Here is a 25,565-nt window from a genome sequence, read left to right as displayed (position 1 = left end):
GAGAGGCCGTTTCCTCTTTGGAACTGGTGTGGCCTCATTGCCCAGACTGTGGCAGGTCTCGCAATCTGACTTGAGCTCTGTGGGAGCTTTGGGAGCTCCTTGGACCCCTCCTTTGTCACTGGAGACCTCCCATCTGCCATTCTTGAAGAAAGCAACTGACTGTCCTTAGCCAGTCATGTACTGCTGCTCACACAAGCCCCATCCGCCTCCCCCAGCCAGGCGGCCCCTAAGCCAGCACTGGGACAACCCCTTAGGCCGCAGCCCACACCTGGATCCCAGGAAAGACCTGCCCCTCCTTTGCTTTGACAAACTAGAGCACAGGCTGCCCCAGCAAGGCACCTCTTGACACTCCACTGTGAGACGCAGAGTCTCCTTAGCGTTTTCCGGGCGTGGGTCTTGCACTCGATCAGAGTGGTCCTAGCGGAGCCCCTTTCTCCAGCTGTTAGGGCAGAGCAGCTGCCTTCCCTATAAAAGAGGCACCCGGTACACCCAGAGCTCTCTCCAGTATCCTGAAAGCTGATCTCCAGCCCCTTCAGCGTCTCCCACTTGGATCCTCTGTACCCTTGAGAGGGTGACAGGCCGGGTCACAAAACCCTTGGCAAGTCCCACCCAGGTTGTCTGGAATCTCTTTTTGGAACATAAGGGCTGTTGGCACGTGTTGTCTTGGTGCCTCATCCAGCACTGAGCCTGAGATAGATCCATTTTATCAGTGTCAGTTTGTTACAAATATGCGCCAAACAAATAGAGACAGCCCATCAAGGAGTCTGTCTTCTCGTGACTCATGGAAGTAATGCCTGGGCTAGTAGACCATGCCACGGTGTTGTAGAGATTGCAACTAGGTTAAAAACAAGCAGAAACATGTTTTCTGGCCCCAGAAAATGCAAAACACTGATGAGAATGGCATGCCATGCAACTCCAAGGCCCAGTGCTGGTGTGCGTTGACGGGGCTGCACATCTTGGGAGAGTGACTCTGCCTCCGTGCAGCCTGTGAGCACATCACCTCTGGGAGGTGACAATATGCATTGAGTGTGTGGGTAGGTGGTGTACACTGGGTATACACATGGCATGATGATGGTACCCAAGGACAGAAGTGTGTGTGTGTGTGTGTGTGTGTGTGTGTGTGTGTGTGTGTGTGTGTGTGTGACTGTGGGCACATGTGCACACTCCTGCTCCCCTGGGCACAGGATGTCTTTTGTGCCTCTCTTGATATCTGCCTTTCAGTTAAGACCTCTAAAGCCAAAATGAAAAGTACAAATGCCAGGCCAGGGCAAAGTCCCAGAGGTGTATTTTCAGATGAGGAACACTCTTCAGTTAATCATGATTGCATAAAATAACCATCTGTCCTGACTCCCCTGATAAGACTCTGGCCCCAGAAAACATGTTTTCAGTGTGTTTAAGTTGGAGGAAAACCTCTGGGGTGAAGAAGTGAAAGGGTGGACCTCAGAGTTGCACCCAAATTGCCATTTTAGGTGTCTTTTGGCAATTGAAGAAATTGTGAAAAGAGTGAACAAGTGAGGTATTGACTTGTTTTGTTACAGCTGCCTACATTCCCCAAGGATGTAGAGAGAAGGGAGGGCAGGGGAGGGTGGCAGAGGAAAGGGACCTCTCAGGAGGGCTCAGGCCCTTACTCCCCTACAAAGGAAGCCAGCCCAAGAATAGCTGATGAGAGCAAAGGTTTAAGCAGCCCTGTGGTCTCCGTAATCCCAAAGAACTCAACAAGTCACGAGTTCACTGAAACCGAGTGGCTTCCAACATTGCCTCTAGAATGGGATCTGTTCTGTGTTTCCGGGCACATCCTGATCTCTCTTTGCAGATTTAAGAAGATCATTCCAATCCCAGAACAGAGCATGGTTCAGATGGTATGTCACCTTTTGGAGTGTCTCCTGACCAAGGAAGACATCCCCGTGGACTGCCCCAGGGAAATCTATGAGCTTTATTTCGTGTTTGCTGCCATCTGGGCTCTCGGCGGAGCTATGGTCCAAGATCAGGTAAGGAAATTTGCTGAGTTCTGCACCCGTGTTGAATTCTGCAGCAGTAACACTGATCCTCCCGCAAAGACTTGGAAGACAGGACAGCTAGCTGTCAGAGCTAACTGGAAAGCAGCAAACTGTTTAGTTATCTGCCTATTACTCCGCTACAGACATTAGACCCCCTCGAAGGGTCACATGGAGTGAGACTGATGAGGCCGTGGTGTGTTTGGAGCTGTTGCTTTTTGAGTTAGTGAACATATCTCTGATTTCTTGGAGAGTTGTATAGTGTTTGAGTTTGAACATCCCTGGTCTATGCACACTACTTTGCTAGATGAGGTGTGTTTCATAGAGAGAGGTGGAAGGATGCTCTGCTGTAGAAGCTTGAGGGGAAGGAATCCCTTTAGCCTTCTAAAAATCTTCCAGAACAAGGTTATACCCCTACGTACCAGGCCAGAGTTAACCATAATTTCTCCATACCCCTGAAACACAGAGCTGTCCAGAGAAGGTTGGACCAAAGGTTAATTGGCATCTGGGGAGTGGGAAACCAAAGCAGAATTGATCTCATGGTGTTGACTGGTGTTGACTGCTGTGGCTTCATGTTGTTTGGGGGTGGGGATGTTGACTTGTAATATCTTGGTACCTTATCCCTTTACCCTTCCTGTATCCCCAGCCTTTTTCTTTACTTATTTTCCTCCAAATAAAAGATATTTTTATCTAGAAACAACATATTCAATATTATGCAAGCCAGTCTCTTATAACTAACTCTAGCTATCAGGCACTATCATATAGACATTAAGAATGTGGATTCTGTTAGAAAATTTTTAAGTATACAATCGACTATTGTTAACTACAGGTGCTATGCTAGAGAGAAGATTTATTCACCTTGGACTTATGCATCTTGTATAACCACAACTTTGTACCCTTTGATACCTCCCATTTCCTCTCTCCCCAACCCCTGGCAGCTACCATTCCTCTCTCTTCTATGAATTTGACTATTTTAGATTCCTCATATAAGTGGTATCATGTAGCATTTGTCCTTCTGTGCCTGGCTTATTTCACTTAGCATAATGTCCTCCAGGGTCATCATGTTGTTGCAAATGGCAAGATTTCCTTCTCCTCTAAAGAAATGTGCTAAGAGGGGAGATTTTATGTTAAGTGTTCTTACCACAAAACAATAACAATAATAATAGCAATAATAAATAAAAGGGCAGTGATGGGTTTGAACTTTGAAGGTGATAGGTTTTATGCATAGAAAAAATGAGGTGGTTTTGTGTGATGGTTTCAGAGGTGTATACTTATCTTCAAATCCATCAAGCTGTACACATTCAATATGCATAGATTTTGTGTATTAGTCATGCCACAATAAAGTGGTTTTTAAAAGACTGAAGAAAAGCAAAATAAAAATTTAAAAGAAGGTGGACTATGGATTTGAATTGTAACTACCACTATTATCTGGGGGACCTTGGGCTAGTAACTTAACCTCTCTCTACCTTATTTTCTCCGTGTGTGCAGAGGATGATGGTGGTCCCAGTTCCTAAGATTAAGTGAACAAGGACTGTTGTAATTCCTTAGCATAAATACGTGCAAAGCACTTAGAACAACCCATATGTGCTTATTATTAATATTCTCCTAGCTAAACATTCAGTTTTATAGCTAGAATCTGGTGTCTCTCTCACGACAGGGAGATCAGATTAAACTGCAACTGTTGGAGAGTTACGATTTACTCTTTCTGGCCTGGGTTGATTGTGAGCCTCTCTCAAAGAAAAGCAAAAACTTTCAGCCTCCCAAGGCAAAGCCACGTTCTAGGATTCCAAAACGGAAGTAAGCTGGGACAAAAAGAATTAGCAATGAGTTTCTTTTTTATTCTACCTTCCATCACTCCCTAACGTGTTCTTTGGTGGTCCAAATTCAGAAAGCAGCCCCCGCAGTCTCCCAGGAAGGGTGCCTTTCTCCACTCCCTCCCCAAAGCCAGATGTCCTGGGAGAAGAAGGGAAATGTCCAAGGGCAGGGGGATGCTTTTACCAGGAGTTTGACAGCTGGGAGTTTTGTGCTGTCTGTTCTGCAGCCGTGGGAGCTTCGCCGCAGACTGCTTCTTTGACAGCTTTACATTTCCCCCTTGAGGCAAGGGTGTGAAGAGTTCAGCAGGATGGGTGAGACCCGGCTGGAAGGCACAGACATCCCGAATGCAGAGGTGATTGCTTTCTGTCAAATGCAGTCTCTGACCTTTCAGCTAGTGAAATAAATGTCAGACAGACACCGCTGGGCTCCTCTCCCATGCTAGTGTGGAGCAGGCAGTGGGGTTTCAGGATGGAGATACTCGGTCAATTTCTATATAGAAAAATTTAAATCCACTCAACTCTTTTTAAAAGCCCTGGAGAAAGCATCCCTCCAGGTATCCCGGGCTCTGGAGCACTTGGAGCTACAGGCGGCCATGCTGACACACGGGGAGAGGACAAGGGAGAAAGCTTTTACCAGCAGGGAATGCTCGAGATCCCTACAGAGCCCGCATTAAAACTAAACACCAAAAATAGTGCCGTAAATTGGAAAGTAGGAATTTGGCCAAAATATTCGCATCAGGAACACCAAGGGTGCTTACATTTAAAAAGCTGTCAATAAAGCAAAACAGAAATACAAAACAGAGGCTATACCTGAGTAGAAGTTCCTATTAAAAAAAAAAAATGGTCCTGGCTGTATACTTTGCAGCCCTCACAGAAAATGATCTCAGAAGCACGAGGTAGTGAGAACACCAGATGGCAAGACTGAAAACCTGGGTTCAACTCCCAGTTCTGTCTTTTCATATATAAAATAGGGATCATTTTAACAAGCCAGGGTAATTTAGAGAACTATGAAGATCAAATGCAGTGAAATTGGGTCCCCAACTCCACTACAGTATGACAATAAATTCTTAGTGTCATCAGGTCAAAAGCAGAGGAGGAACAGGGAACTGTCGGAATCCAAAAGGAGATGTGAATTTCAGGAGGAGCCTTTTCATTCCGGTCCACGCTGAACAGATGCCCACAGAGCTGAATGGGGAAAGGACCATTGGGTTGGCCCAGCGGAGGTCGCCTTGTCTCTGCAGTGTCCACATATAGTGGGAAGTGAGACCGAGCCCCAGATTACAGAGGAGCATGACAGTGTCGCCCTGCCAACGGCTCAGTTGAGAAATTGACCAGGTAGCTTGAAGGTGGAATCGAGGGTGAGGAACAAAGAAGGTCCACACTGTGTTCTTTCCAGGTGTGGCCCTCAGCTCAGAGTTTCCATAGAAACCTATAATAATACTATATTTTTATAGAAAGTAAAAGGTCTTCAAGAATTTTATCCATGAGTTAAAAAACGGGGGCTTCCCTGAGGCTTCTGATTGGGGAGAACAATATTAGGAAGGTACAATGTTCCTTTGATCTAAATTCAAATCAGAATGAGAACAGCAAACGGATCTGTCCTTATCTTAGGGCCTATTTCTGTTCTCATTTTAAAGCAAAAGATTTCAATCCTACTTACTTAATCAACAGCAAAATGAGAAGTGGCCTTTCTTCAGAGTTCAGATTTGTCACCAGGCACCCAGCTCCTGGTCCTTCCAGACTTTGAACTCCAACTTTGTCCTGCCTTCCACGAACTTTCCTAAAATGCCCAATCTGGGTCTCTTTTATTTTTAGGATTTTTCTTAGTTCTATGTGTTTGCTCTTTCAGAGGGTTGCTGATGGCAATAGGTATGTTGTGTGTGTGTGTGTGCGCGCATGTGTGTTGACTTGGACACAATAAGATATTAATAGTGTGAGTACACTGTGTGCGCAGCCCTATCCTTAAAGGGCTCATGGTCCAACGTGTTTGCATGTGAAATACATGACTCTACCTAGTCCTTCCTCAGAAAGACCAGCAGAGCTTTGTCTCTCCTGCTGCTCCTAGATTGTAGAATTTTAGCTCTTGGAAGGAACATGGAAATCTTTTCTAGGATGCTTGTTTTATAGATGAGGAAACTGAGGCACAGAGAGAAGGGATTTGCCTGTGGTCACATACCTGATTTCCCTGCTAAGACCCTTCTCACTCGACCACACTGTGCCCCCCAACCCCGTGTCCACAGTCGCCATTCTGCTCCATCCATCCCAGATGGCCTTCCCGGAAGGGGCTCGGAGTCCCCGGCATCTAGGAAGATGGGGTGGTGGGTCTGTCTCCTCAGAGTTCCAGGGCCACACTTGCCCGTCCTGTGGCCATGGGTTCCCACCGTCCTCCGTGTTCTCACGCCCTGCCCCCTCGGCCCTCTCCATCCTCCAATGGCCGTAAGATGTGCCGATGCCAGGACGGCTCAGCCGCGTGGCCAGGCCAGGGCACCTGTGCCTGCTCCAGAGTGGCCCTGTACCGTGGGCCTTGTCAGGGCTGATCCTCCGGGGAGCTGGTCCACCCAGCGGGCCTGCAGGGGCAGGAGCATTTTGTGTCCCTGCCCCGACCATCTGTCTGAGTGCTGGAGGACCTTGTCCCCTGACCTACTTTGTTTCTGCAGCTTGTGGACTACCGGGCAGAGTTCAGCAAATGGTGGCTGACCGAGTTCAAGACCGTCAAGTTTCCTTCCCAGGGGACCGTCTTTGACTATTACATAGACCCAGAGACCAAGAAGTTCGAGCCTTGGTCCAAGCTCATCTCCCAGTTTGAATTTGATCCCGAGATGCCCTTGCAGGTGAGTGGCTGAGTGGCCAAGGAGGTACAGTTGTCCCAAAAGATCTGCAGTGACTGTAGCAGCAACCCTGTATCAATGTCCAAGCGTTTGGTCTTGCTGGGAACTAGTCACCCGCAGCTACACACCTTTGCAGAGGAAACCACAGGTGTGATGAAGACACAGGCTGCCCCAAAGGCTCTGGGACACTTAAATACCAGACCCAACTGGCATCCTAGGGCAGAGAGGAGGAGATAGCTGGGGCAGAAGATTTTAAGATATACTAGAGACATTGGAGGGCAGGAGACAAGAGTGGGGGAGGCGGGTGGGGAGGCTCCCTGCCCAGCTGGGGGGAGCCCCAGGAGTGAGTTGCCAGGATGGTCCTACTGTGGAGATTAGGGAGACGCTCCCGACCCACACTTGTCTGCGGAGCTCTCCTCTTCTGAAATGCTCCAGAGCATCTTGCGGAGCGTCTGCGTCTCCCTGGAGCCCACCCCTGGCACACCCATGTGTTCCCGCTCCAGGCTTGTTTGGTGCCCACGAGCGAGACCATCCGAGTGTGCTACTTCATGGAGCGGCTGCTGCAGCGGCGGCGGCCTGTCATGCTGGTGGGCACAGCGGGCACCGGCAAGTCCGTCCTGGTGGGAGCTAAGCTGGCCAGCCTCGACCCCGAAGAATACCTGGTGAAAAACGTGCCGTTCAACTACTACACCACGTCGGCAATGCTGCAGGGTAAGGGGGCCTGGGGCGGGGGTGGTGTCTGGGTGGCCCTGTCACCTAACACAGAGCTGGAGCTCTGCCGGTCAGGCGTCTTCCCTCACGCCCCACGCCCCTTAATGCACCTCCGTCCCACCTCTCCAGCACCCGTTAGCTCTGCTGCCACCCTTTCTCCCCATATTCTTCCCTGGACTGGTAACTTCCTCGAGGACAAGGTGCTCAACACAGCAGCTGAGCACCTTGGTGACAAAGAGAGGTATAAGCCATGGGGAGATTTGCAGGGACTTGCAGACCTCTGGCACTGGAAGTGTCACTAGAGATTGTTTAATTCACCCCTGGTATCTGATAGCTGAGGAAACTGAGGCTCAGGTAGAAGGATGCGACTGCCCAAGGTCACCACCAAGTGGCAAGGCTGGCATGACACGCCCGGTCGTCTGACTTCACAAGGAGTGTGCTTGTCCCCGGGTGTGTACACACCGGGCTCCCCCGTGGAGATGGGCCCACTGCGGGTGCTTTCCCTGCTGGAGGTGCTCAATCCTGAGCTCACTCAGAGCAGGGTGTCCTTTTTCAGAAACACTCAACACATGAACTAAAAAGAGCTCTCTTCTGAAGAAGCCTGCAAGCCCAACTCCCAAGAAAAGGCAGGGAGAAGCAGGGCTGGGGAGAATCCCTGTTCTCACTTCCCAAACGGCGGCGGCCCTGCCCCAGTCTCTGTTACTCTGCCTGGCCCTTCCCAGGTGACACTACAGAGCGTCCCCTCCCTGGAATGCAAACTCCACTAAAAGTAAGGAATTCAGCATATGGGTAAGTGATAAGTGAACCTCGTACTTTTCATCTCTGCCCACATCACTCAGGGCTTAGGCCGGCAGACTTGCAAAACAGGCTTCATTTGCACCACCCCGGCTCAGCCTGGGCCATTTCACCCAGTCCTCCTGTGTCCCCGCCTGGTGTGAACCCCAGAGTCTAGCACTCTAGTTTCCCCAGTTCCCCTGGGAGAGACCAGCTCACTTTCCCACCTCCTTTCTGCAGGGTCAACAGCTCTGCCGGGATTAGGGCCCAGCCAGCTCCACGTGTGGGCAGGGGGCTCACCCTCCACCTCCCAGAGCAGTTAAGTGCCTGAAGGTGCTGACAGAGGTTAAGGCTGTCCCCGCCTCCCCTTCCCGACCCTTGTTTTCACTCCAGCCTCTGGGCTTCATCCACTCCCGTGCCAATTCCAATCCAGCAGTCGACTGTGGTTCTGACATGAATGTTCACAACTGAGACAAAGTGAAACACCAAAGACATGTCAGAACTTTACTAGTTTGCTGAAGATGTAGGCATCTTTTTGAATACTGAAAAACTCATGTTTCGATTCTGTGTGCTCTTCCCCATGTAACAGCGACAGGCATGGAATACGTTTAAGTTTAATCTGCACTATTAACAAACATTGTTCTCTATTATTTTCTTAGGTCTTCAAAAAAAAAAATCAAGCCCTGGTTTGTAGCATTTGCCAATTTTTGTGGTGTGAATATTCCCGTCACAGCCAGCTATAAGCTCCCAGGGCAGCGTCAGTGAGTGTGGAGTCGGGAGGAGCCGTACTGTGGCTCCCCACGATAAAGCACCCTCTCTGTACAGAGGCGATGGAGGGAAATCATCTCAAAAGCATAGATGATAGGTCAATGTAGTAAGATAATTAGCATGGGATGAGTTTTGAATATTTATTACTACTGTTTTTATTATAATTTACTGAATTATAATTTTATCTAATTATCATGTTTAATTCTCTCACGAAATTTTCTTGATTTCAACAATCAGCTCCAGGAAACCACTGGCTTAGTCTTTATTTCATGAAACCTCGAAACTGTCATGCCCTGCAGTGACAGAACCTCCCATCGAAGCCAGCGCTGTCACAGCCATACCTGGCAGTGGCCATAACGCAGGCTTCACGTGCCTGGCTGGTTTCATCTTAACTCCCTGTAGTCTGCCTCACACAGTTACTCTTTCTTGTCCAGGGAGGATCTATGCTTCTTTGCCGTGCTTGAGTCCAACAGCTGATCAGATTATCAGCTCTGCCCGCTCACCCCAATTCTTACTGCTACTACGACTATGCTAGTAATAGTCATAATAACTGACATTTATCAAGCACTCACCAGGTGTATGTCAATCATTAATCTTATTTCAGACTTCTATATTTCTTTTACTTATTTAATCTTGTCCAGCCCTGTGAATAAGTACTTATATTACCTCCATTTTATAGATGAGAACCAAGGCACAGAGAAGTTAAATAAGCTACCCTAAGCCACACAGTAAGCAATGGAGCCAGATTAGACCTCAGAAAGTCTGACTCCAGAGCCTGTGTTCTTACCCACTAGGCTATAGTGCCTCCATGGTAAGAAAATACTTTGGAAACTACGATAAATACTCAAAATTATTACTGTTATCACTAGTATAATTCAAGTTTTCCAGGGGAGTGATTTTCTAGACCTCTATTAAATGGTTTTATAATGTAAAAACAAATTTTAATAGAGGATAAAAACGTATAGCCAAGGAAGAGGAGATGAGTTTCTCACACTGCGTTGACCTGTCGTTTCTTCAGGACTTTCTTCTTCCCTCCTGTCAGAACACAGAGAATCGTTTTTAAAAATCTCAAAACACTGTCAAATAGAGCCAGGATGAACACTGGCTCTTGCTGCCACGGGCCATGCACCAGAACACGGCACTTTTTGTCTCTTGTTTAGTCCCTGGTGGCTTCTCCATAACATTAGACCTCGAAGCCATGCCCCTCTCTCCCACTGGGGGATGCAGGGAGCAGCTGCCTATAGCCTCCCCTCCCCAGAGTGACCTAGGAACTGGGGAGCCCACCGAAGCCCAGAGCAGCCAGCACACATGGAAAAAGTTCACGCAGTAAAGCTCAGACCCTCGACTCCGAGAAGTGCTGTGTTCTCTTACTGGGAACCTCCTTTGTCTTGCCTTAGTCACAATCCAAACAATCTTAATTGGCTTCTTAGCTTAAACTACTTTAAAAGCAACAAAATGGCAGAAGAAAGGGAGCCACCAACAACTAGAAAAGTGCCAGCCAGAAATGCCATATCAAAGAGGGAAACAGAATACTAAAAAGGAGATGCATGAGAAGACAGCTGCTCTCGTGTCATTGAATGAAGAGGCAAACTGTTGCGCCCCCTTCATTAATTCGTTACTCTTTTTTCAGCCCAGTGTGGCATAGTCCGCTTTAAAGGACAGGTAGGACACCCAGATAGATGTGCAAACTGTGTGTTTAGAACGTGTCTGTAACAGCAAAGGGTGGGAAACAGCCTAATTGTGCATATGAGGGAATACTACTAAGCAGCATCAGAAGGAATGAGGACATTCTGCATGTGCCGAGTTGGAACTATTTCCAAAGTTTTGTTGAGTAAGAAAAACAAGATGTAGAGTAGTATATATAGTGTGCTCCAAGTTGTGTCTTGTTTTAAAAGAAATATATAAAAATTTACTCACTTATATGATTTTTTAAAAATATGTAAAACTTTACATAGATATAAGACACACACAGACACACACACACCCCTGTACTTTATGTGTATACTTAGAATATCTCCAGAAGGACACATGAGAAACTGGTAACAGCAGTTGTCCCTGGCAAGGAGAACTGGATGCTGAGAGTGGAACAGGGAATTACTTAAACTTTTTTTCAAATTATGAAAAATTTTGAGCATGCAGAAAAGTACAGAAAATAATATAACAGATGCCTGTGTACCACTACCCAGATTTGACAGATGGTGCAATGTTGTCATTTTGCTACGGGTCTTAGCACTATAAGTACAGCTAATGCTCCACTCCCCGTCCCTTCCTCCTTCCTGCCCCTTATTAACTGGAGTGCTAAAGTTCATGTGCATTATTCCAAGTTTGCACATTTATGTACCCGTAGAATATACAATGTGGTTATGTGTACTAAATTTTTAAATATATGTCATACTACCCTCCTTTGGCAACTTATTTTTTTAATCATTGGTTTAATACATGCAGATCTATTTCATTCATTTCCTCTGCTGCATGGAATTCCACTGTGTGAATAAATCACAGCTCATTTATCCATCTTCCTACTGAAAGGTAGCATAAGTTATGTTTACATTTTTTTCCTTTTTTAAAAAATGCTATATTTATTTATAATTAACATGCAATAAACTTTACATATTTAAGGTGTACAATTTGGTAAGTTTGGAAAAATTTACACACTCATGAAACTATCACAAAATTGAAATAATGAGCATACCCATCACCTCCAAAAGTTTCCTCATGTCCCTTTGTAATCCCTTCCGCCCTCCCCACCCTGTTCCAGGCATCCATTGATCTATTTTCTGTCCCTACAGATTAGTTTGTATTTTCTAGAATTTCATATAATGGAATCACATGATATGCACTCTTTTTTTGTGTGGCTTCTTTCACTCGCACAATTTTGAGATTTATCCATGTTGTTGAGTGTATCAGTGGTTCATTCTTTTCATTCCTGAATAGTAAGATAAAACATGTAAAACACTCAGAATGATTCCCAGTATACAATACGTGCTTGGTAAATGGAAGCTGTTATAATAATATTAACAAAATCCTCAAATTTAAGAATCTATATTGTACAATAATTTCTAAGTCCCAAATGCCAAAACAAACAAAAAACCACAAACTTCTTTGGTTTGAAAAAAGAGCTTAATATAAACTATGCTGAAACAAAAATAATGTTTTTGGAAGAAATATTCCAGCTTCCAAATAGGCAATAACTCCCCCCAGCAGGTCAATTCCCAGAGGTCTCCAGGGGGATATTTTGCAGCTCACCTATCCTGTTGGCCCATCGGATGCTATTTTTCTCAAAATTAGATGTTCCTTTATAGAGGAGGCAGCTGTTTGATAATACCTGCGTCTCTCCTCTCTTTAATTACATTCATTCTGGAGTCTCCATTGAGTACTTTTCTAAACTCAGGTTCGGAAATCCTTGAAATACAAATGAGGACTGTGCTTCAGGCACTCATAGCCCACCACGTGTAGACAGCCCACACTTTCTTTAGTGTTTACAAGGTGCCAACCCTTATGCTAAGGGCTTGACCCCCTTTAGTTCATTTAATCCTCCCCAGCCTATAAGACAATATTTCAGTAATGCTTTTGGCTATAAGTAACAGAAAATCTGACATTAGTGGTATAAACAGAGGTTTTTTTGTTTTGTTTTGTTTTTTTCCCACACAACATGAAATCTAAAGATAGGCAGTTGCTAATGCTGGATGAGTGGCTCTATGACATCAATGCTAAAATATTGGCTATTGTTACCTCAAGGTGGCAGAATGGCTGCTAGTCCAGCCATCACATCTGCATTCCAAATAAAGGGGAGAGTTAGTGCCCATGTCAGGAAATTCTAGCTCTCCAGAAACTCCAAAAATTTATGCCTACGTTTTACTGTTGAGAACTGTGTCCCATGGCCACCCCCACTGAAAAATGACTGAAGAGAAATAGGTTGGAAATGGTGTTCATCACAGATCTGATGATAGCCCCCTTTTTTACGAGATGATCCAGGGAAGCTTAGAGATGCTAAGGACTCCCCTCAAAGTTGCCCTAAGCAAAGCTGCCTCATTTCGTCAAGCTATAATGGCCTTCCACTTTGATAAGACTAAGTCATGCATCTTAATTTTCATAACAGAATGCCAACTTTCCTTCCATTCCTCTGTTATCTAGAGCACATGGATATCTTTCCGTTTAATAGTAAATGTAACAGGCCCTTCAAGCAGTCATTGAAAAACTCAGCCTTCAGTTGGCTACTGTCCAACACATGCACAAACCACAGGTTAATAACACTCTGACCTCTCAAGTTGGGAGAGACAGATTTGTATTCATCCTCCAATCCACCAGCCTCTCTGAGCTCCACAAACCCGCTGCGTTGATTTCACTCCCTTTACTGAGTTACAATTTAATGGTTCTCCCTTGGGTTCTGTTAAGGGTTAAATGATAATATTAAGTTATTTTTATATCTTCTTCAAAATCTCAGACCATTTTGTAGCCTGATATATCTTTTGTAAGTATCCGTGATAAACACCTCTTAGAATTCAAAAATGTTTTCATAGAAAAGACAAGGTGGATTAGTACCAGTAATCTGGGATCACATGGCCATTATCATTAAACACAGATTTAGTTCTGAGCTTTCAAGCAAGCAGTTCATAAAGGAAAATGTGAGATAAATTTTTATTTGGTTACAGTAACTATGTCATCCCAGGTTACTGGCCCAATTAAGTTTCTTCCTATTCTATATTGTTTTTCAAGCCCTATTTAGCCTTTATTTTAATTGGGCTATTTTAGATCTCTTCAAATACCTTAAGTCTCTTCTTATTTTTGTGAAAATATAAATACTTTTTTTAAAATAAAAGAATTCACAAAAACACACAGGACAGTTTAGAAACAGTAAAGGGGGAGCAAAGAACTTGGCGAAGGCCTTGCTGGGCTTGCAGTTTCAGTGCAAAGGCAGAGAGACAAAATCACACTCATTACAAGCCTGAATTCTCTTCCCATCCAACTGGGATTTGAATTATTAGCTCAACAAATATTTGAGTGTTTAATTACACTAATTATATATGGGCTCAGCTGTCTGAAACTTTGTGTAAAATGAATCTCTGTAACCTGTTTATTATAAAGCTTAAGGCTGGACAGGACCCTAACAGATCTAATCAAATGCTCAGCCTCCGAGGAGCACTGTGCTGGCATTGTCACAGACAGACGGCTCTCTTCCACGTAACAACTTCCAAAAAAGGGGATGATACAAATCAAAGTTGAGCCGTCAAAGATTTATCATCATTCTACTTGGAATTATGGAAGGTTCAAAATACAGCATAATGAAATTGAAAACATGTATTTCAGACAATAGAGACATAATTCCATAAGTTTTGGTATGTCCAAATTATGGAACACAATGCAGCAATTAAAAAAATGTTTTAGGAGGATATTTATTGTCATAAAGAGGTTACAATACATTAAATAAAAAATATATACAAGCAGTATATTCATTGTAATTCTGATTTTGTACAGGAAAAAAAGCTAACAAAACAAATGGACTAGAACAAAATATACCAAAATATTGAAAGTAGCGCTTACTGCTGGGTGATAGAATTGTGAGCGATTTTCACCTTCATTATTATGATTTTCTATGCTTTTGGATCTTTCAAAAATGAATATGTATTATGCAAAGTATGTTATTTTTTCAAAGAATAAATGCAAAGCCCTTACAAGATAACTGAAGAGTCTTAACACATGAAAATTAGATAATATGAAAGGAAAACAGCTCAAACAGGTACACAAATCATGTCATGCAAAGTAAGACATGATTAGTTATTAATGACCTCTGTCGAAAATACGATGCAAGCAATGAGTTGACTAAACCGAGAATTTCTCAAGGGCAGAGCCATGTCATTACAACGCTTAAGAAGTAGTTTGAAGCAGTGGTTCAGTGAGGTCCCATAGCCAGGAAGACTTGGGTTAAAATCCTGCCTTTGCCACTTAGCAGCTGTATAACCTTGGGTAGAATTTTTTAATTTCTCAAAGCCTCAGTGTTCTCATCAGTTAAAAGGTTTCTAAGAAGTAATGATGACATATCACAGAGCTATGTGAGAGGTCGACGATATAATGCCCGTCAAATGCTCACCACAGAGCCGGGTAATGCCCCACGGATAAATGAATGAACTGCTCTGAAGTCCAGGGACTGCTCTAAGTTCTGAATCACTGGGACTTGAACAGCCAGGGACAGCCTAGAAGGGGGCAGGATGTGAGGGGCTCCCTCATCAGCTGAGATGGAGCAGCATTGGAATTACCACCTAAAGACCTGGATTCTAATTCTAGCAAGGTATTCCACCTGCCTTCGCCTCTGTGTCCTCAGCTGCAAAGTGAGGATGATAAGACTTTCTTTGCCTGTCTCATGGGATTTCTTATAATAACAAAACTCATTCGTTCATTCCTTAATTTAATAAATGATTTTTGAGCACTCTACTATGTGCTAAATAATGTCCTAGGTCCTGGGGTTGTGGTAACTAAGAAAACAGAGAAAAATCCCCGTCGTCTTAGAGTTTAGATTCTACCACGGTGGGGAGGGTGGGATAGCAAACAAGAAGTGAAAGATAGAGAATATTAGGTGGTGATAAGTGCTATGAAGAGAAAGGAAGCCAGGACCGAGGGTGAAGGGTGGGGATTTTAATTTTAGGAGTGTACCAGGGAAGGCCTCACTGGAAAAATGGCATCTGGGTGAATAAATGCCTGATGGAGGTGAGGGATCAAACCGCGTTGACATCTGGAAGAGGCTTTCAGGCAGAGGGGACAGTGAGTGACCAGCACGACAGAAACACGGTGGCTGGGGCAGAGTGTGAACCAGTAGGAGAGATGAGTAGAGATGCAAGGTTGGCAGAAGTCCAACCGGACTGCCCGTTGCTCCCAGTGCGATGGGCTGCCACCGGAGGGCTGAGAGCAGGGGCCTGGCCTGATCTGATTGACACTTTACAGAGGTACCGCTGTCCGCTGTTTTGGGAATGTAGTGAAGGGGGTCTAGGGCAAAAGTAGGGCGACCATTTGGGAGGATGTGTAGTTACCAGGTGGGAGCCCACGGACAGGACAGTAGCAGTGCAGATGGTGGAATGAGATAACAAATGGGAAACCACTTTAAAAATTAAATTGCTCTTCAAGTGCAAAATGGCCGTGAAATGGTGCCCAGGGAATGGCATGAATAAAAACACAGACCCCGGCGGGGCGGCAGCTCCTCATGACTGAACCCCAAGCTGTTCCGTACGGGTCTCAAGCAGAAATTCAGTATGAATGTAAAATGACCTCGGGGCCAGGTGCAGACTTGAGTCTAGACTTGCTGATGACAATCAGAGCTCAGAAACCTGGGGCGAGGGCCATATGTCTTCACATGTCCATTTGTCCAGCATCTTCAACATCAACATTTTTCCCGAAACTCAAACCCACTTCCCCTCCCCCAGCTCTGCCTGGGAGAGAAAAACTCACTATCACCCCTTCCTAGATGTGACGTACAGCAGAGCTCGGCCAAGAAGGGATAAAAAATATGTGTCTGTCTTTCCTGGGGAGCCTTTCTTTCTCTGGAGAACCTCTCCGTCTGAGATGATCCAGTGCCCTCCAAGGCCACTTCTTGCTGACTGACATGGTCTTCTCCTCAGCGATCCTTTAAAAGCAGAAAGAGCTTAATCAACCCAAATTACAGGGTCTGCTTAATTCCAGGGGTTGAATTATGACTTGAATATCATTGCCTTGGAAGGAGGAGAAACAAGTCTTCTGAAGAAGAGAATTTCCTATTAGAAGGACTATTCTCAAAATCATGTCCTTGCAGCCCATTAATTATTTTTCATTTTGACAGATCTCACATATCGTTGTTATATCTTTAGGGAGGAAGAAGGTGTTGGGTGATTAATTGGTTGATAGTGTATGTTAATTGGATGCTAATTAAATTTAAATTTAATTCCTATTTGAAACACTTAATTTAACTCAGAACCAGAAAATTAGAATATTCAAGCTTCTTGAAGGAACTTGTCTTTCTATCTGTCACCTTCATATATCTATTGACACTTTCTGCTTGTTTACAAACTTGTTTTTCAAGAGAAGAAATCAGATGGTTCTTAGAGCTTCCAGCTGTAATAGGAAGTGTTGGTTCTTGCAATCCATAAATATTTGATTGCTTTACTGAAAAAAAAATACATATGTCTCCACCCTATTACTTAAGTTTGTTCTAAACAAGCCCTGTCATGCTGGGGAACTGTACTGTTTGATTCCTTCCCTTTGGTTTGATAATTGAAGAATCGAATCAACTCCAGAAGGGAGTCTCTGTGCTTAGTCTCCAGAAAGGCACTTGGATGCTTCAGAAAACCTGAAGGCAGGAGAGGGAGCCGTTCGGGACACTGGAAGCATCTGGGAAATTCTCTGAGGCTGTTTTTCCTACTCCCCATCAAGGAAGACCCTACAAGATGAACTCTCTGGGAACACTGCTGGCACAATATCCAGTGATTCCTCTTGTAGAGCCTCCGAGTGGAAGGGGCCTCTGCCCAGCCCTGGGATGGGAACCTCAGCTTTTATGGACATTTGCTGTCTTAGATAGAGAGGGCAGGTCCACCCGGGATCCAGTTACTTGTAGATTTCCGTGCAGTAGAGTACTCTTCAATTTCTAGTCTATAAACAAAGAGAACTGGGACCACCACATGACAGAAGGAGCTTAGGCTTTGAGGTTTAACTGCTCTGGTTTGTAACCTGCCTCAGTCAAGTTCTTAGTTCTTCTGAGCCTCAGTTCCCTCATCTGTAAAATGGGTAATACCAATCTCGCAGTGATGTTACAAGGATTAAATGAGATAATTAATGTTTGTAAAAACCCAGCATGGTGCACACAGTGAGATGCTCAGTGCCTAGCGTGTACTGTCACCATTATTGCCTAGTAATTTCAACATTACTTTCTGGTCCTGTAACCTGAATCTAGTAATAGCTGTTGTTGTCATCGTTGCTGTTGTTTACACACACACATACACATGCAGGCAGCACCTCAATGTCTGTGCTGTCTTAGTACTGCCCTGTGAGGTCCGAACCTCCTTCCCTCACTACCTGGATCTCTCCTCAGGTGTCCTGGAGAAGCCTCTAGAAAAGAAGGCGGGCAGAAATTATGGCCCTCCAGGCAACAAGAAGCTCGTCTATTTCATTGATGACATGAACATGCCTGAGGTGGATGCCTATGGTACAGTGCAGCCCCACACCATCATCAGGCAGCACCTGGACTACGGCCACTGGTGAGGGGACCGGGCCAGGGGAAAAGCCTGAGGCAGGGCTGATGGCCAAGCCCAGCCTGCTGCAATTGCAAACCCCAGCTTAGCTCTGGTGCCAGATGAGAATCCGCGTGGTGCACCAAGCCCCCACGCTATTCTCTGTTTCCTGCAGTGCTTTCAGATGGGAGCATTGATATCCACATGAAAAGCTTGGCCAGAGAAGGTATTGAGCTCCCATCTTAGGGAAAAAAGCTCACTTTTTTCTTTAAGACTCATCTCAAAAGTCACTTCTCCCGAAGTCTTCTCCAAGCTCCAAAGCAGAATTAACCACTCCCCACTCCGCCCCACTGCACTGAGAGGTGCTTCAACACTAACACCTGACCCCCTGTAGAGTGCACAGGGTCTGCACTGGCAGGGTCTGGTAGTATCTCCTGCAACAGCATGCCTTTTGATGGCAGATGGTCTGAACTTGCCAGAAAAAAAAAAAAGTAAGTCATTGATTCGAGATGTCAGCTCACCTTCCTACCTCACATGGAATCTGCTGCGGAGAAAGAGTGGGGAGATAGAATTCAGAGAGAGAGATTATTGGCTAACTTGCCTTGCCTTTCATTTCCTTCCTGAAGTCTTTATTGGATGCCTGACACATGCAACCATCCTTAGTCTCCACACCAGCATTTGAGCAGTAGAACTTCCCGGGCAAAGTCAGAGTCAAGTTTTACTTTAGATTCGTGGTCACAAACCTTAACTGGGAAGTAGAAACTTCCTGCAGACTCTTGCCATATTGCCTTAGTCTGTCCACATGTCCACTCTCAGAAATGTCTATTTCATGCCATCTCCTTTCTCCTCAAACTTCCCACCCCACCTCCGCTGACAGCTCTGCGTCAGAAAGCACAGATGCCATCTCCATTCTTGCTTCCAGATCTATGTAACTTGCTTGCCTCCCCACCCCCACAGGTCCCTTTCTCTGTCCTCTTGTTACATGTCACCTACAGCTCAATCCCCACCAGCATCCTGGTTCTCCCTCTCCTGACGTCCTCACTTCATTATTGGTCCTCCGATCTCTTCGTTGGCTCCTTCATGTCATTTAAACCTGCATAAATTTCTTCCACTGTGTTAAAGACAATCATTTTCCAATTCCCGTTCTGTCTCACTCTCCATAGGGAACCAAATTTCTATTCCGTCCCTACTCCCTCATCTCCTACTCATTCCTCAATCCACTGTGATTTGATTTCTATTCCCCTTATTCCTCCTAAACTACTAACTGCATCATTATTGCAAAATCCAAGGGACTCTTTTGGGTCACCACCTTTCTTATTCTCTCTGCAGCCCTTGATGTGGGCACCCACCCTCTTCTTTTGGAAATACTGGCTTCCTTTGCCTCCTGGGGTGCCCTGATGTTTCTCCCACCTTTTAGTCCATCCTTGTGGTCTCTGTCTGTGCTATTTCCATAGCCAGTGGGCCCCTCAGGAATTTGTCCTAGGCTCTTGTCTCCTCTCAATCTCTACCAGTGGATCTAGATTTTATTTTTTATTACCCAAACCCTTGAACATTAGAGCTCATCCTACCTCACTTTGACAAAGCACTCACACACTTTTCACCCATGGTTTCTGGCTGTTCTAGGTATGATCGGAACAAGCTGTCCCTGAAGGAGATCATGAATGTACAGTATGTTTCCTGTATGAACCCCACTGCAGGCAGCTTCACCATCAACCCACGGCTCCAGGTATGGGGGAGCCATAGTACTTGGGTCCTAATACTACCTAACCAGAGCTGATGGCTCTGATTGTAAGTAATAATTGGACTTTCCCCCTTACAGCCTCTCAGAATGGTAGACCAGATAGAATGTCCACCTGCATTTCTAGAGGAAATAGAAAATCCTAGACCCAGCGTTGCAAAGCTTTTATAAGTGGAAAAGGTCATAGAGTTCATCTGAATCAACTCCCTCATTCTTCAGATAAGGGAAATTCATAGAGACAAAATGACCTTCCAAAATCATATGGACAATCAGTATCAAATTCAGATTTGGACTCAGATTCTCCGAGCCCAAGTCCAGCTCTCTCCCTGCTCCCCAACGCTGCTGTCTTTGACCAAAGTTCCAAAGCCCGTTATTTCCCCAGTCATTTTAGGTTCAACCTAAATTTTGGTGTAGCATGAGGAATGTGACCAAAATGTAGCTCTGAAGGCCATATAAGGATTCTTCATTATTTTATCCAAATCCAGAAGAGGTGAATTCTGCTCTGTGATCAAGGGTGTGTAGCTCATGCCTCCTCCGCATGCCTCTGTCTCCCCGTGCAGCGTCACTTCTGCGTGTTTGTCCTCTCCTTCCCGGGAGCAGATGCCCTGTCCTCCATCTACAGCACCATCCTGACTCACCATCTGAAGCTTGGAAACTTCCCAGCGTCCCTGCAGAAATCCATCCCCTCGCTCATCAGTCTGGCCCTTGCCTTCCACCAGAAAATCGCCACCACCTTCCTACCCACAGCAATCAAATTCCACTACATATTCAACCTCAGAGATTTTGCCAACATTTTCCAGGTGAGTTCCTCTGCTCTGAGACACTGTAGAAGGCTGAGTCATGATCCAGATGCTCCCATTATTAATAACATACGTAGTTAATTCAAAACTCTTAGGCAAAGGCAGAGGCACAATGCATATGGAATCATGAACATAAACAGATTGGCCACAGAGTGCCATGGGCTCTGTGAGGAAGGACCTCAACAAAACAGTTTCATTTGAAAATTAAATTATTTCTCAGTAAGCAGGATGCATTTCTGAGTTGGTTTCTTTGGGCTGAAGAAGGCTCTGCATCTTGGACATAATGTTCTATAATGATTCCAGTATGCCTGGGAAGGAAAATGGCCCAAAAGAAAGAGAAAACTAGTTTGGATCCCCAGGAGGTACACCTATTGTTCTTGGGATGAAAAAGGATGTACCCCAGGCCATGCAAGATAGCTCTCATTCCTCGAGAAGGCATGTTGTCTATTCCTAAGATGCCCTCTGCCAGCCCCTGGGATGGCCTCAGTCCTAAAAATTCAAGGTTCATTTCTAGGCCAAATCCATTTCAGATGCTTCAATGGCTAATTGGAATAGTAATGGCCTATCTCTGCCCGTTGCTTGATCCATCAATATCAAAATCTCCAGAGGGCGCCATGTGCGATGGCTCATGCCTGTAATCCCAGCACTTTGGGAGGCCCATATGGGAGGATTACTTGAGGTCAGGAGTTCAAGACCAGCCTGAGCAACATAGCAAGACCCTATCTCTACAAAAAATAGAAAAATTAGCTGGGCATGGTGGTACGTGCCTGTAGTCCCAGCTATTATGCTTGGGAGGCTGAGGTATTATTATACCTGGGATGGCTTGAGCCCAGGAATTGGAACTTGCAGTGAGCTATGATCATAATCATGCCACCGCCCTCATGCCCAGGCAACAAAGTGAGACCATGCCTCAAAAAAAAAAAAAAAAAAAAAAAAAAAACCTCCAGAGGGCAATTAAGCAAACCCAGGGGCTTTCTTCCTTGTGGTCAGGTACAGCATCCTCAGGTAGCAGAGTCCACAACTCCCCCCGTCCTGGACAAGAATCTGCAGAAACTCCTTTTCAGAGAGACCCCTCCTCAAGAGAGCACCGAGCTATTATTTAGAGAAGGATGCCTGTTTCTCCAGGCAGAGCCCACACCCATAGGTAAAAGTGAAGTGATCAGGAAGTGACATCACCTTCCAGGTGCAGCACGTACAGTTGGAATTAGTTGCCCAGGGCACTGCCTGTGCAGATACCACTCTGGGGAGCAAATATCTAGATCCCGAGGACATTGGGCCAGCTAGTTCCAGCCGGGACTCTTGGTTTTAAGGAGCAGAAACCTACTAAACCCTGGTTCAGAGACCCAAGAGCGATGCACCGGGAAGTCTTCCCCTGAAGGTGGAGGAACTGAGCCCCACAGCATGATAAAACCTAAGAACACATCTAGGCTGGTCTTAAATCTCACTACAACTTTATGGACTCAGGCTGTTACTATCTGCATTTTCCTAATGATCAAAAGGAGGTAAAGTGGTTTGATCAAATTTGCACTGCTCGTAAGTAAAGGGAGAAGGGTCAGTGAAGATCCTTTTACCAGAAGCAACCCAGCCTTAGCCCCTGCCTTGGACAGTGTCCTTGTCACCTATACAACCTGAAATTGAATACTCGTGACAACACTTCGGGATGGACATCTTGTCGCATTCTTAAATTTAGAAGGAAAGGCTTTTAATAGTTTGTCATTAAATAAGATGCTTACTATAGGTTTTTGTGGGTGCCATAATCATGAATATGTGTTGAAACTTAACAAATGATTTTTCTACTGCTGTTGAAAGAATTATATCATTTTTCCTCCTTGATTCTGGTAATGTGGTATGTTACACTGATTACTTTTAAATGTTAGATCAACCTTGAATACCTATAGTCAACTCAGCTTGGTGGTTACAGGTTGTGCTTTTTATATTGCTTTTTATATTTTCCTGGGTTCAATTTGCTAATTTTTTTCTATATAATTTTTACATTCATGAGACTGTCTTACAATTTTCCTTTCTCTAGTAGTCTTAGATTATGAAGTACTCATAAAATATTAATACTTGGGGAAGTTGTCCAGGCACGGTGGCTCATGCCTGTAATCCTAGTGCTTTGGGAAGCCAAGGTGGGAGGATCACTTGGGGCCAGGAGTTCAGAACCAGCCTGGGCAACATAGCAAGACCCTATCTCTACAAAAAAATTAACAATTAGCCTACAGCTACTCAAGAGGCTGTTTTCTAGAAGATTTTGTAAAACATTGTATTGTACTTTTCTTAAATGTTGGAAGGATTTACTGGTGAAACTATCTTTCTTTTATTAATGCCTAGCTTAATTTCACTGTTGTCAGAAAACATACTCTATGATTGTATTCCTCCTTTGAAATTTGTTGCGATTTGCTCTATGGACCAAGATATGATGTTGAGTGTAGTTTTATCAATATTTCAATGAGAACAAACTTGTAAATCATTTTGCTTAAGATTTCTTTCCATATTAGGTTTTTTACCTGCTTATTCCATCGGTTTCTGAGAAAGATATGGTAAAATCTCCTACTGTGATTGTGAACATGTCTATTTCTCTTTTAATTTCTGTCATGTTCACTTTATATATTTTGAAGCTATGTTATTAAGTACATACAAATTTAGATTTATTATATTTTCCTAGTGGACCAACCTTTTTCTTATTTATCAAATGTACTTCTTCGTCTTTAAAAATGAAAGTGCTGGCTGGGAGCGGTGGCTCACGCCTGTAATCCTAGCACTCTGGGAGGCCGAGGCGGGTGGATCGCTCAAGGTCAGGAGTTCGAGACCAGCCTGAGCAAGAGTGAGACCTTGTCTCTACTAAAAATAGAAAGAAATTATCTGGCCAACTAAAATATATATAGAAAAAAATTAGCCGGGCATGGTGGCGCATGCCTGTAGTTCCAGCTACTTGGGAGGCTGAGGCAGTAGGATCGCTTAAGCCCAGGAGTTTGAGGTTGCTATGAGCTAGGCTGACGCCACGGCACTCACTCTAGCCCGGGCAACAAAGCAAGATTCTGTCTCAAAAAAAAAAAAAATGAAAGTGCTTTAAAGTCAACTTTGTCTGACAGTAGTATGACCACGCCATATTCTCTTAGTCAATATCTTCCTGATACATCGTTTTCATTTTCTTAGGCTCAGATTTTCCATATTTGTATATTTAAGGTATAATATGTCTCTTATAAGCAGCATACAGTTGGGTTTTTTAAAATCCAGCCTGACAATCATTGTCTTTTAATAACAGTGTTGAGTTCATTTATGTTATTTATGTTATTAGTTTTCAGTATATCTTACCTATTTTGTTTCCATCCCTCTCACTTCTTGTATTCCATTGAACTAATTGTATGTTTTTATTTATTTTATTTTAGCATATTATACATCTTTTTAGTATTCATCTAATGGTTACCAGATGCATCATTTTATCTTTTGCCTTTTATAAATTAGTACATTTATTAATTTCCGTACAATGCAAGGATCTGGGAACAATTTGCCTCTCTTCAACTTTTGTACTATTATTTATTTTAATTCTATGTATACTGAAAACCCACATGGACTAATATTTTTGTAATGTGCATCAGCATTTATTTAGATTTACCCATATATTACCCTTTCCATTGTTCTGTATTCCTGCTACATTTCTGTTCTTTCCCCTACCTAGAATCATTTTCATCCTGCCTGAAGAACTCCTTTTAGTATTTATTTTAGTTCATATCTGCTAGACGAGTATCTCTTAGTTTTTATTTGACCAAAAATATATTTATTTCTTAAGGATTTTGAGGGGAGGTTTGAAATTCTAGGTTGGTAGCTGCTTTCTTTCAGCACTTGGATGGTGTTTTCTGCCGTTTCCATTGAGAAACTATCTGCAACTCTTATAACCGAGGTACAAGTAATACAATGATAAAAATAAACCACAACCAAAATAAAGTCTGTAAACCTCCATGCCTTTGAGACACTTCCCGTGATCTGAAAGAAACAAACTTGCACAAAAATTAATAATTTGAGAAACTAATAATTCTTCTATAATGGAGATTTATATACAAAGGCCTACAGGAGGCCTTGCTGGAGGGAAGAGCTGTCTTCAACAAGAGGTTTCAATTGAACTAGATCTTGAACTATGAGCATAGCAAGCAGAGCAAAAGGCATGAAGGCACAGAAAGTGTGCAGCCTCAGAAAATAATTTGAATTTTGTGAAACTAGAGTCTAGGTTTTATGGGAGTTTGTGGTAAGAGCAATAGTGAGGAAGAAGAATGGAGTTGCATTGTGACCAGACCTTTATGCCATGCTGATAAATCTAACCATTATGCAGTGACAAATGAAGAACCATTAAATGACCTCTTTTCCTCTAGGACAAGAAGGAAAACCAGGCAAGCAAACACAGATGTAGATGAGTTTGAAGTTCTCGGACTTGCCCAGGTTTTTGAGCTCTAATATTAGTGGTCTCCATTTCTCAGTAAAAAAGAAGGCCAGGACATTGGCTAATAGTGACAGAGAAATTTGAAACAATTGGAAAATATTTGGAGCCACCCCTGTGGTGCACAGGAAGGGGGAGCTAACTGGAGATGCCTAAACAGGTTGCTGACCTACTAAGGTTCATTCCAGCCCTTTGTCGTAGTCCTGATTTTACATAGACCTACATCAGTTTCCAAATGGCACTTGTGAAATTGAAATATATCAGAGAAGCCACCTCTCTCCTCATTGTGGTGATTTGAACGTAGTGGTTAAAATGCCAGGCACTAAGGTCAGGAAGACCTGGTTTCAAAATGTTGTGGTTCTGAAGTAAGGCAACTTACTGTTTGATACTGGGTGTGTTTTCTGCCTTTCTGAATCCCAATCTCCACATTACACAAAGAGGATCTAGTGAAAATGATTTCATAGGCTCACTATCAAGATTAAATGAGCTTTGCCTGGCAAAGCATCTAGTCACATAAT

The 25,565-nt window shown here is 44.1% G+C and overlaps 1 protein-coding gene across 1 annotated transcript in view; it reads left to right on the top strand.

The window, feature by feature from the left end:
* Window positions 1–25,565, top strand: part of DNAH9 (dynein axonemal heavy chain 9) — a 313,352-nt gene that overhangs the window by 140,602 nt on the left and 147,185 nt on the right. The window contains exons 36-41 of the mRNA XM_045527160.1: window positions 1,814–1,988; window positions 6,466–6,639; window positions 7,140–7,347; window positions 17,939–18,104; window positions 19,701–19,803; window positions 20,376–20,615. Coding sequence (XP_045383116.1) covers window positions 1,814–1,988; window positions 6,466–6,639; window positions 7,140–7,347; window positions 17,939–18,104; window positions 19,701–19,803; window positions 20,376–20,615 — 1,066 coding nt within the window. The remainder of the gene's footprint in view (window positions 1–1,813; window positions 1,989–6,465; window positions 6,640–7,139; window positions 7,348–17,938; window positions 18,105–19,700; window positions 19,804–20,375; window positions 20,616–25,565) is intronic.

Source organism: Lemur catta, chromosome 15 (genome assembly GCF_020740605.2).
Source record: "Lemur catta isolate mLemCat1 chromosome 15, mLemCat1.pri, whole genome shotgun sequence".
Lineage (NCBI taxonomy): Eukaryota > Metazoa > Chordata > Mammalia > Primates > Lemuridae > Lemur > Lemur catta.
Note: the sequence above shows the minus strand (reverse complement) of the source record. Positions and strands in the feature narration are given on the sequence as shown.